This window comes from Camelus bactrianus, chromosome 2, assembly GCF_048773025.1.
Source record: "Camelus bactrianus isolate YW-2024 breed Bactrian camel chromosome 2, ASM4877302v1, whole genome shotgun sequence".
NCBI classification, from domain to species: Eukaryota; Metazoa; Chordata; class Mammalia; order Artiodactyla; family Camelidae; genus Camelus; species Camelus bactrianus.
Window position 1 is genome coordinate 132,423,240 of NC_133540.1, and position 16,505 is coordinate 132,439,744.

The 16,505-nt window shown below is 52.1% G+C and overlaps 1 protein-coding gene across 1 annotated transcript in view; it reads right to left on the reverse strand.

Moving 5' to 3' along the window:
- Positions 1 to 14,861, reverse strand: part of LOC141579418 (epididymis-specific alpha-mannosidase-like) — a 35,062-nt gene extending 20,201 nt beyond the window's left edge. The window contains 6 exon segments of the mRNA XM_074375229.1: positions 4,529 to 4,735; positions 5,931 to 6,023; positions 7,677 to 7,849; positions 12,249 to 12,354; positions 14,085 to 14,231; positions 14,730 to 14,861. Of these exon segments, the coding sequence (XP_074231330.1) occupies positions 4,529 to 4,735; positions 5,931 to 6,023; positions 7,677 to 7,849; positions 12,249 to 12,354; positions 14,085 to 14,231; positions 14,730 to 14,861 (858 nt within the window).
- Positions 14,862 to 16,505: the final 1,644 nt, after the last annotated feature.

The window sequence follows — 16,505 nt, forward strand, 5'->3', positions numbered from 1 at the left end:
TCAGAAACTTCCCAAGAAACAAAAGATCATTTTTGCTGGTGATTTCTATCAAACATTGAAGGGGAATTAATACAATTTTTCTCAGTCACTCTTTTCAAAAAAAAAAAAAAAAAAAAAGAAGAGGATGGAACACTTACAATATAATTTTAAAAGGCCAACTTTACCTTGACACCGAATCAGACAAGTAAGTCTCAAGAAAGAAAATTATAGGTCAGTTTCCCTGCTGAAGAGAAATTCCAACATTTTCAACAACCATTAACAGAACAAATCCAACAATACAAAGAAAACAATGTTACACCATGATCAAATGGGATTTATTCCAGGAATGCAAGGATGGTTCAACATCCACTGCATTAACTAAATGGAAGATAAAAATTATATGGTCATCTCAACAGATGCAGAAAAAGCATTTGCCAAAATTCAACTCCATTGTTGATAAAAACTCTCATTCAAATGGAAATAAAGGGAAGGTACCTCAACATAATATAGGCCATCTGTGATAAGCCCACCTCTGACATCATAACTAATGATGAGAACTTGGAATCTATTCCTCAAAGATCAGGAAAAAGACAAGGATGCTCACACTTAGCCCTTATATTATTTAGCGTGATATTATAAAGCATGACCATAGCAATTAAGAGAGGGGAAAAAAGGGCATGAAATTGGAACAGAAGAAATAAAATTGTCACTATTGGTAGCCAAAATGATATTACACATGGAAAACTCTATGTAAAGCTTAGAATTAATAAATTCAGCAAAGTCACAAGATAAAAAAATCAATACACATAATCATTTGTTGATTAGTGTTTCTATACCAGAATAACTATTAGAAAGAGAATGAAGAAAACAGCACAAGTCACTGTTGATTAGCATTTCTATACATGAATAGTTATCAGAAAGAGAATGAAGAAAACACTCCCATTTGTAATTGCATCAAAAAGTTAAAATACTAGGAATATATTTAACCAAGTAGGGAAAGACCGATACACTGAAAAGTATGACAGTGATTATAGAAGTTGAAGAAGACACAAATAAGTGGGAAAATATGCTGTACTCATGAATGAAAGAATTAATATTGATAAAATGTCCACATTATCCAAAGTAACCTACAGATTCATTGCAATCCCTGTTAAAATTCCAATGACATTTTTCGCAGTAATAGAACAACTAATCCTAAAATTTGTTGGAACTACAAAAGATCCTGAATAGTCAACGTGATCTTCACAAAGAAGACAACACTGGAAGCATCATAACCAGGATGTCAAACTATATGACTTGAAGCTATAGTAATCAAAGGATCTGGTATTGGCAAAAACCAGACACACAGATCAGGGAAATAGAACGGAGAGTTCAGAAAAAAGGTCATGGGTATATGGTAGCTATTTTACAGCCAAGAATATAAAACTGGAAAGGGACATTATCCACAACAAGTGGTGTCAGGGAAACTGGATAGCCTCATGAATAGAATGAAACTCTATGACCATGAAAAGATGAACTCAAATGAGTTAAAGCCTTGAATGTAACACCTGAAACTATAAAACTTACAGAAGAAAACATTCATGGCAAGCTCATGGTCTTCAGTCATGATGATGATATTTTGGATTTGACACCAAATGCAATGGCAGCATAAGGAATACCAAACAAGTGGAACTGTATCAAAATAAAAGCTTCTACACAAGAAAGAAAATTCAACAAAATAAGGAGACAGTCTACCAAACAGGAGAAAATATTTGCAAATCATAAATTTGAAAAAAGTTGATGTCTAAATATGTAAAGAACTCATACAACTCAGTAGTCAAAATACAAGCAACTTGGGTTCAAAATGGGCAAAGGACCTGAACAGACATTTTTCTAAAGAAGATATAGATATGCCAGCAGACACAGGAAGGAAAAGTTGCTTACCATCACTAAGCATCAGGGAAATGCAAGTCAAACCCACAGTGGGATACCACCTCATACCTACCAGAATGGCTATTGTCAAGAGACAAGAAGGAAGTGTTGGTGCAGATGATGCGAAAAGGAAATTTCCCTGCACTGTTGGACCGAGTGTAAGCTGATACAGCCACTATGGAAAACAGTGTGAAGGTTCCTAGAGAAATTAAAAATAGAGCTGCCATATGACTGCTCCAGCAACCCCACTTTTGTGTATGTATCCAAGAGAACAAAAACACTAACTTGAAAAGATGTCTGCAGCCCCATGTCCACTGCAGCATTATTTACAACAGCCAAGACATGGAGTCAACCTATGTGTTCAGTGGATGAAAGGATAAAGAAAATGTGGTATATATATTCAACAAATTGCTATTCAGCCATGCAAAGCAGGAAATTCTCCCATTTGCAACAACATGGATGAAACTTGAGGGCACTATGCTGGGTGAAATAAGTCAGACAGTGAAAGATGAATACCATGTGATCTCAATTACATGTAAAATTTAAAAAAATGGAAATAACATGAAATACAAGCTCATGCATAGAGAGAAGAGATTGGTGGCTGCCAGAGGTGAGGGGTCGTTGGTGTGCAAAATGGCTGATGGTGGTCAAAATGTACAGTTTCCACCTATAAAATAAGGAAGTCACGGGGATGTAGTGTGCAGGTCGGTGACTCTGCTTAGTAACACTGTATTGTATGTTTGAGAGTTGCTAAAGGAGAAGGTCTTAAAAGTTTTCATCACGAGAAAAAATTCTGTAACTGTGTGTGTTGATGGATGCCAACTAGACACATTGTGGTGATCATTTTGCAATATATACACACAAGGAACTATTAGGTTGTATATCTGTAATGAATATAATGTTATATGTTAGTTATATGTCAATATGAAAAAAAGAGAGAGCTGCAGCACACAGAAAAAAATTCCCCCAAACAGTCGCAGGCGCTGTGTCCGTCTTGATGAAAGCTGGCTTTTGGAAAAATACGTAAAATATAATTATAGTGAGAATATACGTAAGAGGCAGCGCTCACAGGAGGCAGCCTTAATTTTGACTGAGATGAAATCATGGGCCTCAATAAAGTTGTTCAAACGCATTGCATGTGTACCCCAAATCTTGACCCCCAACCTAACGCCCGGTCACCTCTGATCGCATATGCCCAAACCTGCAATCCTGGTCGACAGATGTTTTGCAGAGGTGATGTCTGTCTGACTCTCATGGGCAGAACAGGATAAGAACGAAGAAAGGGCCCTTTAGGTTTTGACAGGTCAGCCGGCCACATTGAGTCCTACCAGCGGCTACCATGGGAACTTCAGAATCTAGTGGCTCTCAGGCCGACTAAAGGGATAAATTATTCATAAGATGTATTCTTATCATCTTTCTTGGGAACTTTGTTATGAGCTCACCACAAAAGCCGACGAGCATAGATAGCACGGTTAAACTACTGAACTTCCCGGTCACAGGGGACAGACCCCCGGGCTCAGGCCTGAAGCAGCCCCAGAGGAGCTGCCTGGTTCCCAGTCAAGGGCCGTGGTCAGAGTGTGGAGAAGGCTATGACTGGGTCTCACGGGGCCGCAGCCGTGCTCAAAGCCAGGGGCCCCAGGATAACATACTGAGCAGGCAAGCCCAAACCTACAGAACCCGTAGCAGCCCACTTGGACAGTCCTCCTAGTGCGTCAGAAACGGGAGGTCGTTTGTGACACTTTGCGATCTGGACCCGAGACCTTTTAGGTGGGAATCTTTGTTTCCTCTGGCAAATATCACCTTCCATCGTGAACTGCCGAGAAGTTAGATATTTCATGTTTCGTTTCTTTGTCGCCCATATATATTTTCAATTATGCCTCAAGCCACAGATAAAATAATGGTGATGAAGCTTCCCTGACCGGATCTGCACAAAATTCCGCTTTCCTTAGCTGCCCTTCTAAGTAGCTGTGTGGCCTCAGGAAGATTCCTTAACCTCTCTGGTTCTCAGTCCCTGCATCTGCAATGGTTTACCACAGTGCCTACCCCCTAGCCCCCTGGGGCGGATTACACGTATGAGACACATACATCCCGTAGAACAGTGCCTGGTGCACAGAGGGGGCTCCATAAACTTTCACTATGACGACAATGATGACTTGGTGTCAGGCACTGTCCCCCGCGGCTGCCTCTCCCACCTGATTCCAATCAAGCCCATGAAGCGGGTCGTGTCATCATCCCCATCTTACAGATGAGGAAACGAAGGCTCAGAGGTTCTAAGTCTCACAGCTATTGAACAGGGAGGCAGGATTCGGGTCCAGGCCTCTGCTCCCAGCATTGTGAAGGGAAAAGCAGGCGAGAGCTGATTAGAACCTGGAGGCCAGCTTCGGTGAGGCTGCATGTCAGGTGGGAGAGTGGGGGTGATCCAGGGAGGGAAAGGGGCTGGTAGCAGGGTGAGGGCTCGGGGTTGCAGGGAAGGAGGACTGTGCCGGGGCTAGGATGGCTGCCTGACCCGCTGCCTGGAGGGAGCCTGGCCTGGTTAGAGCTGGACCCCGAGTCTAGGGTGGTCCTAGAGCAGGGTGGGACCCATCACAGCTGTCCCCGTGCAGAGTTGCAGAACCAAGGCCCTGGGACCACACCTTACCCAGGGCCAGAGGACGTGCGGTGTCCGGAACAAGGCGGCCCGTTCAAACATGTTGTTCAGCATGTTCATAGTGTAGGATTCAATGTTGGTCTTAGTGACAGGCGTGTCCTTCGAGGGGTACATTCCATCCTTGGGAGGGTCTGGGAAGACAGCTTCTCCGTCCCAGTAAAACCCTTTACTGAGAGAGAGAGGAATTTTAGGGGGGTTCTCGCCCCGGCAAGGGGGGTCTCCTGGGGTCCGGGAGGACAGGCAGGGCTCAGGGAGGCCACAGTGCACCTTGAGCCTGTGGACCCTCACTCAGGGCCTCCTCTCCCATCAGTGCAGTGGGCAGAACAGTGCTGGGCAGATGAGAGCTTTGGGCACAGAAGGTGCCACGTTTTATCCTTTCACCATTGTGACCTTGGGCACGTCACCCACGGGGCCAGCATTTCGTCATCCCACGTGTGGAGCCCACAGCAGTGGGCCCCCTTCCCACGTCCACCACAGGGATGGTGGGATTCGTTTGATCACTAGTTCCTTGTCATCTCCCTGCCCACCGATCCAGATCCAGGGATCCTAAGCAGGGCTAGGTGAGGGTGAGGCGGGACAGGCACTGGCCTTGGGCACAGACTTTCAGGGGTGCAAAAATCTCAGTTGTCAACATGCTGGTATTTTAACAATACTTTAAAAACCAGACGGAATTCCAAAAACGTCATGACAAACACATGATCAAATTTTCACATAAAGACAGACAATCCTCAGGCTTCACCATGGCTCAGGAGGCACTGACCCCAGCAATGAGCCGCGGGGGTCTGGGCAGCCCCAGGTCGGGTCTTCGGTGCCTCATGCTGGGCAGCACACGAGTGACACGGAGGGACCCTTGGCCAGCCTTCAGGAGTGACCTGAACCTTCGAACCTGACTTTGAACCTCTCTGAACCCTAGTCTCATGATGGTAAAACGTACTGAAGAAAGTTAGGAGGAGTAAATGAAAATCACTGAAGGAAAACAGGGAGAAACGGTGCCTGGCACAGAGCGGGGCCCGACAGGCAGACCCAGGCGTGCGTCCCGGCCTCTTCTCCCCGCTGCCCCTTCACCCCGCCTGCCAGCCTCCCCTGTTCACGGAGGGGGTCCCGCTGTCCGTGGCCTGACAGGTACAAAGGGGCAGAGTGGGACTGACCCAGGGCCCTCCAGCCAGACAGCCCCCAGGCGGGCTGCCCCCCTGACACGGGGCTTGGAGCTGTCCCCGAGCCCAGCGCTGCTGCCCCGCGGCTGCCACCCCGGGACTGGAGCTGGGGCTCTAGGCCTCAGTTGCCCTTTCTGTAAGGTGGCGCCCAGTGTGTCTCCCTCAGGCGTGGCCATGAGAGACATGGCGGAGGGGACACGGGGGAGAGCTTGGGACAGGGCCTGGCCCAAGGCAGGTGCTCACGAGCAGTAGCCATATGTGTCCAGGACGTGTGTGAAGATTTCCTGCTGCGCTGACAGGGACGGGGACCCCCGCCACACGAACTGCAGCCCCTGCAAACCCAGAGGGAACAGAGTGAGGGCCGAGGGGCCACCCCGCTGCCCCGCTCCCCCTCCCCAGCACCCGCTGCGTCTCTGGCTGCCCGCCCCCTGCTCCCCTCTCAGTGGTTCATGGACAAGGTCTCCCTCGGCTGCCTCCTCGTCCAGGTGCCCCCTGACCTCCCACAGCCACAGAGGGCCCAGGAATTTGCCCTCCAGAAGGTGCCAGCCTGCTCTCCCCACCCCTCCCAGGGCAGGGCTCTCTCTGCCAGGGCCTGCCCGCCATGCTCTCTCTACCTCTGCTTGAATCCCCCCCGAGACGGGGTGCTCATCACCTCTCTCTGGGAGTACAGTCCGTTATTCAGGTCTGATGGTTAGAAAGCGCTAGGCTTACAAAGCAGGGATCAAATCCTGCTTCTCTGAGCACCGGCTCCTGCTCCACACACGGGTCCCCGACTCCTCTGTGACTTAGTCTCTGCACGTGAACCCTGGGGGAGCCACACGAGCTCACAGGGTTCCCTGCAGGGGAGGCGCGCCGCCGCGGGGAGCGAGGGCACGTTCAGCGTGGCGCTCGGGGGGCGCACAGAGAAGCTTGCTTCCCTTGCTCACCTAGAGCCCAGGCCCCTTTTGCTAAGGCCCGCTGGCCAGGCTACCTTTGCTCTCCAGAAACTCATACCAGGGTGACCCGGTCAGAATTCATATGTTGGGGTCTTATTTTCCCATCTGGAAAATAGGATAATTACAGCAAGTTTATTATGGGCGAATGGCACGCTGAAGTCCTAACTCCCACCTCATGTGACCTCATTTTAAAATGAAGTCTTTAGAGAGTAAACTGAGGTGAAATGAGGGCCTTAGTGTGGGCTCTGGTCCCGTATGACTGGGGTCCCTATTAAAGGAGAATGTTCAACCCAGACAGCACAGAGGAAGGTGATGACAGGACACGGGGGACGTCGGCTGTCTCCAGGCCAAGGCCACCTGAGGCCACCAGAAGCAGACAGAGGCCCAGACCCCACTTCCCAAACACTCTCAGGAGGCGCGTGGCCCCGTCCAGGGCTGATCTCGGGTTTCTGGCCTCCAGACCTGTGAGCAGCACGTTTCTGCTGCTCGAAGCCCCCAGTTTGCGGCACTGTGTCTCGGCGGCCCCAGGAAACGAATGCACCATGTCCCAGGGGTGCCGGCAGGATTAAAGGACACCAGGAGCCCGGCGGCTCCCACCAGGCCCAGCACTTGGTAGGGGGAAAAGGCAGCGTCTGCTGTGGGTGTTTGGTGTCACCATCTAGTCCCTAACAGCTGCGCTCACCCTGGAAGAGTGACCGTGTCCCAGGTGCCCTGAGCCCCGCCCTCCTCCTCTCTGCACCCAGCACGGTTTACTGAGAGCAGGTCTGCTCTGGTCCCTTCCGAGCCCCAGGGCTGGAGGGTGAAGGGGACACAGAGCAGGAGATGCCAAACCGGGGCTGCAGCTCAGCCAGGTCCAGCCACGCAGGAGGGAAAGAGTCACACACGGCGGACGGCACAGCAGCGCAATGATGGGCCTGGACATCCAGTGGCATAAGGGGCCCCCAAGGATCCCAGGTGCTCTGGAGAAGAGCAGGGGCTCTGAGATGCACTGGACAAAGTGGGGACGAAGCAGGGGTGAGCCGGCAGCAGCAGATGTGGGGCACCACTCACCTGGTCCTGCTGCATGGCCTCCTTCAGGTCATAGTTGATCCGGGAGATGACGTGGGCATTGAAGCCCGCCAGGGCAAACAGGGTGGGGGTCGTGGCAGATGCTCCAAATGGGTCGACCTGCCAGGAGAACCTAGGCCGGACCCCAAATGTTTCATAGAGAAACCCGTGTCCTTCTGCAAAGAGATAAGCCTCACTGGTGACAGGAGTGTGGCCCCTCACCCCCTGACTCCCCCAGGGCCCCCTGCCCTTCTGCAGGGCTGCAGTGCCCTCTTCCAGGCCAAGCAGGGTCTTGCCGCAGCAGGTGCTAATACAGGGGCTCCGTCCCAGAATAGTCCGACCTTTCACTCATTCATTCATGATTTACCAGCCACAGCAAGGAGCGAGGTGTCAGGGACATGGCTGCAGAGAGAAAGCCCTAGACCTGATAAGCCATTGATTAAAGTTCGCCAGTTTTCCCCAGATATAATCTTCTGAATGGCCCAAGAGCTGGTGACAACCGCCTGCATTTTCAGGAGAGAAAACAAAGACTCAGAGAGCACAAGTAGCTGGTGTCAATTCGAACTACCTTCCACTGATGACCTCCCCAGGCTGGGACGCCGGCTGGGACCTAGAAGATTCCGTGGTTCTGGGACAGAGACATGCTCAGTTCTATGAACAAGTTTCAGTGAGAAATGAGGCGACTGCTGGGTGGTCAGGGTGGGCCTGAGGCCGATCGGGGTCTGGTTCACAGAGGAGGTGAGGATGGTGAACCAGGCAGCTGGACTTGGGGCGGGGCTCCGAGCCCTTGGGGACCAGTGGGAGCAGCAGAGGGAGTGCGGGAAGCAGAGGAGACCAAGAAGGAGCTGCTGGAGAGAAGGGGGAAGAGCTGGGGGCCAGGGCTCTGAGATGAGGGAGGGGATGGTCAGTAGGTCACACTGAGGGGGTCAGTAAGCTGTGGAGGGCACACCCTCAGCAGATGTGCGGCGAGAGGAGGGCAGTCATGATGGCTGCTGACTCAGTGACCCCAAATTCCTCACTCACAGAATCTTCATTTTGTTCAGGGGACACTGACCGAGGCCCAAGGGATGAATTGTCTCTGGTCTTAGTGGTCATGGCAAGCTCACTTCCCTCTGCCAGAATATTGCTCTCAGTCTTTGTGGAAACTAGATGTGGTCATGGAGTATGGTTACAGAGAAAATAGATGTGTGGGTTAAGGCTGCTTGGGCTTCAGGGCAATATTTCCCACCTTAGATAAGACGAGGTCAGTAAGAAAGCCCACATTCTGCCCTTTTCCTTCTTTGACTGTGAAAGAATAGGTTCATGCTGACTGGAGCTGTGGCAGCTATTCTGTGATCACATGGGAGAGGATATGAGAATGTGAGAAACATCAGTGGGCTGCAGCATCAGTCCACAAACCATTTCCCTTCTTTGTAAGTAAATAGTAAATATCCTAGAGACTCAAGTCACTGTTCTCAGGTTTTCTGGACTCCAGGAGAAATTATTCCTGAGACCCAAATGAACAGGTGATTAATGAATGAAACAGCCCACTGTCCCCCAAGATACATTCTCCCCTTGCCTTTTAGTAACAGAACCAGACATTCCCTATAATTTTGGCAGGATAATAAGCTTCTAGCTAGAGACTGTGTTCCCAGCCTTTCTTGGAAAATATACCAAGTACTCAGGTTCCGGTCCATGGATGTGAGCACAAGTGATGAGTGTAATTTCTAGGTCACCTTTGGAAAGATGCAGCCTGCTGTCTTCCCACCGTTCTTTCCCCCTTTCCTGCTGGGATGACATTTCACTGGGGTGAGTCACCTCCAGTCATGCAAGGAGGGCGAGACACACTATGAGATGGCAGAGCGAAGAGAAGCAGCTTGGATGCTTGGATTACTCTGTGGAGCAGAGCCACCCAGTGGCCCAGAACAGGCTGCACTTGCAGAATTTTCCCCACGAGAGAAAGAACCATCCCTTTTGTTGGATCACAGTCACTTGGCCACAGTCAAAGTAGTTTAACCAGTGTTCTAATGAGCACAACGACCAGGTCAAGATTTACTTGGCTAGTGAGTGGAGGGCGGGGCCAGAGTACAGTGGCCGGGGTGACAGAGGGACAAGGGGACATAGGAATTGTGGTTGCTGCCTCAGCTGGGGAGGCCTGCTCCCCTCCTTCCCAGGAGAATGTTAGGCAAGGTTTCATACTTCAGGGGAGGAGTCACAGAGAACAAGCAAGAAGTAGAACCGGGGTGACAACCACGGAGAGAGGGCATTACTAGTATTGGGGGGAAGGCGTTTGAGGGACATGGCCCAGAGCTCGGGCTGAAATAACCCAGGACAGCAGGCCCTTCACAGGATAGTCTCCGCTGTGGACACCCGGAGCCAGAGTAGGACAGCACCCACCCCCTCGCTGCCATGCCCACCAGCACTCGTGTTGCCAGAAGTTGGGCTGAGCCTTAGTGATCCAGAGAAGAATCAGACTGCAGTCACTGCCAGACACGACCTGTAGTTTTGGGGTGAACAGGGGAGGTGATAAGGTCCTGAGGGTCCAAATGGAAGGTTCCTGGACCATGAGACTCTTCAGCTGAGTCTGAGATGAGATGCTCAGGTATAAACAAGAGGAACCTGGTGACTGAAGGCACAGGAGGCATTGTTGTTGAAGCAGATCAGGGGCCTCAGGAGGCAGAAGGATGGGGAGGAGGCCAGGAGCTGAGTCCTGAAGCTGCATTAAGCAGCCTGGGGATTTCACATAAAGAAACTTAAAGATTCCCATCACGTTCCCACTTACATCCAGAAAGAAGGCAGCAGAAACTCACATGAGGGTGGGACCACAGATTTAAGGAGTGAAAGGAGAGCTCATGTAAAGAAGATCCTTAGAAAACATCCAATGCTATCTTGATGCTTTACCCAGGGGTTACCTGGGGTTACTGTTCAGTGGAGTGACAATGGGGCTAGAGCTTCAGTCACATTCAAGAGTTACTCCTGGCTCATCCATGGACCCTTCCTCCTTCTTTTGGTCTCAGTCTCAGTATCCCTTTTGCAAAATGAACTGAGAACAATGATGCCACCTCCCCATCCTGCCTTTAGGGGTAGGTGAAGTGCCACTTCTGAAACACATTTGTGAAATGGAGAGGAATGTTCCCTGAGTGCAAGTGTGCCTGGTGATGGTGAGGTGGAGATGCTGATGATACTGTTGGTGATGGTGGTGGTGCTGGTAATGGTGGAGGTGATAGTGGTCGACCTTCAGTAGGTTGTGATGTTTATGTAGGGTTTTTGGTGGTGATGGATGAAGTGGTGGTGGAGGTGGCAGTGATGGAAGTGAGGGAGGTGATCATGTTTGTGGTGGTGATGGTGGTTGTGATGGTAGTTCTGCTAGTTACAGTGGAGGCAGAGATAATGAGGATGGTGATGGTGGTGGTAGTGGTGATGATAGCGGTGAGGATGGTAGAGGTGGTGATGAAATTTTTTAGATGCTGGTGATGTGGGTGGTGTTGGTGGTTATGGTGATGGTGGTAGATCTGGCATTGAAGTTTTGATGTTGGTGATGGTGGTGTTGTTGAAATGATGGTTGTGGTGATGGGGCTGATAGTGGTGGTGTTGGTGGTCCCTCTTTTGGTGGTGGAGTTAATGATGATGGTAGTGGATGAGTTGGTGGTGGTGCTGATGGTGAAGGTGATGCAGAAAGTGATGGTGTTGTCAGTGGTGGTGAAGATGATGTTGAAGGTGATGTGGTTTACATGGTAGATAGGTTGTAGAGGTGTGATGGTGGCTGAAGTGGTGGTGGTGGTGGTGGTGGTGGTGGTGGTGGCGGCGGCAATGGTGTTGGAGGTGATGATGGCGGTGATAGCGATGGTGTCTGTGGTGGTCCTTGTTTTGGTGGAAGTAGTAATGATGTGTTGGAGGTGATGATGATGGTGACGGAGGTGGTGGTGGCTGTGGTGTTGGAGCTGATGTGGTGATGGTGGTGGTGTGCTGGTGTGGATGCGGAAGTTGAGGTGGTGATGGTGGTGTTAGTAATCATGGGGGTGGTGGTGGTTGTTGGTAGACTAGGTGGTGCTGTTGGAGGTGGTAGTGTCCCTGGAGGTGATGCAGATGATGGTGGCGGTGGTAATCATGGTGATGTGCTGGAGGTGCTGGAGGCAGTGGTATTGGTGGAGGGTTTGTTGGGTGGGGTGATGGCAGGATAGCCTCTAAACATCACTGAGCATTTACTAGGTAACCATACACTGTACTCAATGTGCTCCATTATAATTGTCTCAATTTTATCTTCATATAAACCCTTTGAGGTAGGTTTTACCTCCTTATCAAACTCACTTTATAGAGGAGAAACCTGAGGCTCTATGTAGTTCCATCTCTTGCCAAGGGTCACAGGGTTGGGAATTAGAATCTGGGATATAGCCAGGCCATCTTGTCTAGAAGCCACACCCCTGAGCCCTGCACCCAAGGGCACAGGTATGAGTATGGCACCAGCCAATCATCGCACTTACTGGTCACAGTCTCCCGCTGCGAGGGGAAGATGGAGCCCAGAACCGGGGCTCAGACACCCAGCCCAGCCCAAGGAGGGAGACAAGGAGTCCCGGGTCTGGGGAAGGGTAATCGAACCTGTGAGCTGTAGGATCTGGTCATCAAAGTGGGTCACGGCCTCATCATGCATGACCTGGCCTCCGAGGACAAACTCCAGGCGTCCTTGGGCCAGGAGCTGGTGGACCTTGGTGTTGTGGGCAGAGAGGAAAATCCAGATTATAGCCCCCAAGTCTGGTTGTGTTCACTGGGTACATGTCTCCAGTGTCTTACGGTTCTTCCTTCCAACTCCGCACTCATCTACATTTATTCTGAAAAAGCAGGACACGGTCCTGGTCCCCAGTGTGTCCAGCATCCGGAACAGCACCTGGCCCCTGGCTGTTCCTTCATCGAAAATATATAAAAATAAACATTTTACAGTTTTGCTCTGAAATAACTTCAAACTTGTGAAAAATTTGCAAGAATTGTTCAGAGAGTACCCATAAATCCTTTCCCAAGATTATCTAGTAGTTAATAGTTTTTCCCTATTTCTCTTATCTCTTCCCCATCTCTTTACGTTCATAGTATGCTTTTTCTAAACCATTTGAAAGTAAAAGTTAACAATAACATGCCTTTATCTTAACAGTTCAGTATGTGTTTGACAAGGACAAGATCATTCTTACTATTCCATAATTCTCCAAATCTGGAAATTAATAATGCTACTATCAAATTCATGGTATTCATGGATTTCCTGAGCCTTCTTTTTCATTCCTGTGATGAATAAATTTGAGGATTAAGGCTACTTATTCTGTAGAACATCCTTCAATTTGCATTTGTCACAACTGGATGACAAGCAATTGAGTTTGGGGGTGTCCATGTAAAGAAGTGAGGACCATCCACTGGACCCCATGGAGAGTCATGCTTTAAATCAGAATATCTGACACAGAGTCCAGCTTGTCTCGTACAAGCTCTGTGGTCCCTGGCCAGTTGCCTGCCCTCTCTGAACCTGGACCACTGTGTACAGCAGGCTGAGTGTCCCCAGTGTACTGGCTGTTGAGAGGAGTCAACGAAGTAATGTGTAGAAGGTCCTAGCCCAGAGCCTGGCAGGAGGCAGTGCCCATCGGACGGGAGGCTCGTCCTCTCGGTGCCAAAGGCTGCAGGGTCACATCCCCTGCTGGAGGAGGACCTGGTGGACTCCCTGTTTTGCCTTTTGAGCTCTGCTACCTTGAGCAAGTCGTGGGGCTCTAACCTGTTTCGAACGAAGGGGATGCTTGGAGGGGACCAAGTTCCAGAGAATTGTCCTATGAACTCACATCATATGTTCATTCTGGGCACAGCCTCCCTAAGAAGAGTGGTCACTCCCACGTACAGTTGTGGGACCTGCAGGGGACAGAGTCCAGTCGCCGCCTTCACCACACGTGGAGGTGGGGGAGCAGGACCGGGTCCCAGGCAGCCCCTCTGCTGAGCGGGGCCTCTGACTCCTGCAACCTGTGAAACTAATCCGCTGCCGGCCTTGGGACCACAGGGACTGTTGCACCCCCGGCAGGGTTGCCGGCTCCTGTGCTCATGGGGGTCACTCAGATGCTGAAATGAAGGAAGAGGGTGTGGGCTCTGGGCCCCCTGGGAGTGCCCAGTGTCAAAGGGAACTCGGTTCATGCCAGTTGAGTGTCTGGTGGGTTGCCAGAGCTGCAGTTTTCCAGTAGCCACACAGCTGGGATGAGAACACAAAGCTGTTTCCCGGGCACGGGGCTGACCACAAAACTGATCTAAACACACCCTGCAAAGAGCCCAGTAGAGTTTAAGCCTTGAGGTTTATGTAGCACAAGCGTGGCCAGAGAGCGCACTGCCCCAGGAGTTTCCTAAAGGGTCATCACCAGGACACCCAAGCCATTCTTCTCTCGGTTGACCCTTCAAGGACACCCTACAGGACAGCAGTACCTGGCGTCTCTGCTTGTGCGAGGCGATGCCATCCCACCACAGCCGGAAAAACTCCTGCTCCACGGCGATGAACCTGCGCTGCTTCTTAAGGGTCAGCTCCTCCACCACCGAGGTGTAGACGTTGGCGACATAAGCCCGCATGCTCTCCTAGGGGTGGGGGACACCATCACTCCAGCCCCATGGGGCTTCTGGAGGGTTTGGCCCCAAGGACCAAGGAGTAAAATCCAGAGGTGACAGAGTGTCTGGGGGCCCCTGGCACTCACAGCTGCATCTGTCTGGGGGCCCTTCCCTCTGTTCCCCCAGTTCCCTTCAGACAAGGGGGCACCAGTCCCACTCTGCGCCAGACACACGGTGAGCGCGGGCACTGGGAGCGGGACAGGGCGGACCGCTGTGCTGGGAACATGCTCTCCTGGGCAGGGATGTGAGGAAACAGACAATGGCAGTCCGTGAGTCAGGGGGATGCACCTGCCAGGACCGAGGGGGCAGGGATGGCTTCCCAGAGGGGCATGTTGGCCGGCCGTGAGGGCCACGTGGCCGACAGCACAGCCAAGCCCAAGGGTCACAGCGGGTGAGGCCCAGGGACTTTACAGGAAGAAGGAGACTTCACCCTCAAGAGGTGTGCAGGGGACATCCCGGGGCACCCACCTGTACTGTGTGGAGCCAGCCCACGTCCATGTGGCTGTGGGGCACCACGAACACCCTGATTGGAAGCGTGACCAGGGCCCCCAGCGGCCACAGCAGCACCAGGAACAGAGGCAGCCAGCTGAGCGGCCCCATCCCAGCGGCCAGCAGGCAGGGCTGTCAGACTTCAATCTGCCTGCAGGGCCTGGCCTCTCGGGAGCTGACCGGGACCTGCTCCTTGGAGGAGGGGGTGGGAAGGAGCAAGGGAGGAGTGACACCCACGTAGATGCTGTCACCTGAGCAGTGCAGGCTGGGGCCCTTGCTCACTGCCTTTCAGCACTCCCCGCCCAGCTCCAGTTTCCTGGCTGTCCCTGGCCACCTTTAAGCCAAATACCAAGTGCCTCCTCCTCAGGGAAGCCTGCCAGATTTCCCTCCTGTCTGGGAGGACCTTCGTCAGCCCAGGGCCCTTGCCACTCATTTCTGTCTCTTAGAGGGTTTCCCGCTGGGCATCCCTGCCCATCCGCAGCCCCTTCCCTCTGGACTGGCTCCTCGGCTTCGAGGCCTCCCTCACCCTCAGTACTCAGTGAGGGCAGTGCCGCCACTGGGGCGCCCGCCCTGACACCCTCTCCTCCGCGTGGAGCCCACAATCCGGCCCTTCAATAGGGATCGTTCTCGCTGTTTGAGGGAGGAGATCAGGCCTTTACCAACAGTCCGTGACTCACCGACGTCACACAACCACTGGAGGAGCGAGACCGACCCAAACCTTCAGAATTAGGGCTGGGCCACCCGTAATGCCCTTGGCTAGCTGCGTAATCTCTCCGGGTCTCAGCAGACCACCCGCAAATAGCCGCAGGGGACCTGAGAGCAGTGAGTGAGCGCTCACGAGATGACAGCTTCAGTGTCTCCTTCCTGGAGGATGGTGTGGTCACAGCGGTGCGGTCTGCAGGGGCCAGGGTGTCGCCTGGAGTCGCCTCTGTGCCCCCGACCCAGGAGCAGGGCATCTGTGGTGTGGGGTGCTCTGCCTGAGAAACAAACACCTGATTGTAGTTTTCTGTCCTGGCCAGAGCCGTGACTCACCGTCCCTTCTGGCCACCTTGTCCATCGCTCAGCAAATGCAATTCGAGTATATGATGTCCAAGCAAGTCCCCATCCTCTCTCCTCTGTCCCATCTGCCTCATTGCCCCCCACCCCCGACCTGACTTGACTTCGACATCCCTCCCATTGAGATGCGGGGTCAGTGTCTTCTCCCGTTAGCGCTGAGTGGGCTTGTGACTCTCTTGTAACCGACAGAATGTCGAGCAGATGCCCTGTGTCAGAAGCGGCAAGGCAGGGTTTGCCTTGTTCACAGGAGGAGTCATGCGTGGAGCCGGGAGCCGCCACGCTGTGAGGAAGCCCAAGCCAGCCCACGTGGGAAGGAGACGTGGGGAAGCCCTGAGGGCACTTGGAGAGAGAGAGGCAGGCCCGCCCCAGCTGTTCCAGCCCCAGCCCCACACGACCGCACCCCCATGCCACGTCCCAGGGGCGTCCATTCCTCGTCCTTTCCTCCAGGCCTTGGCACTGGCCGCTCTTGCTGGAGCTCACATGCAGATTCCAACTGATGCTCATGGTACCCTCCCTTCCACCCATTCCATGCCGTTCACCTTCAACTGGCACCTGTGCCGGGCCTGGGGGGTACCTGGGGGGGATACCTAGAGCCTCGTTCCTGAGACCTGACCTTTAGCAAGCATGCCTTCCTGAGCCACAGCGTTCACCTGTCTATTCACTGTTCAGTTCAGCAAAGAAGACCAGAGGCCCCCACAT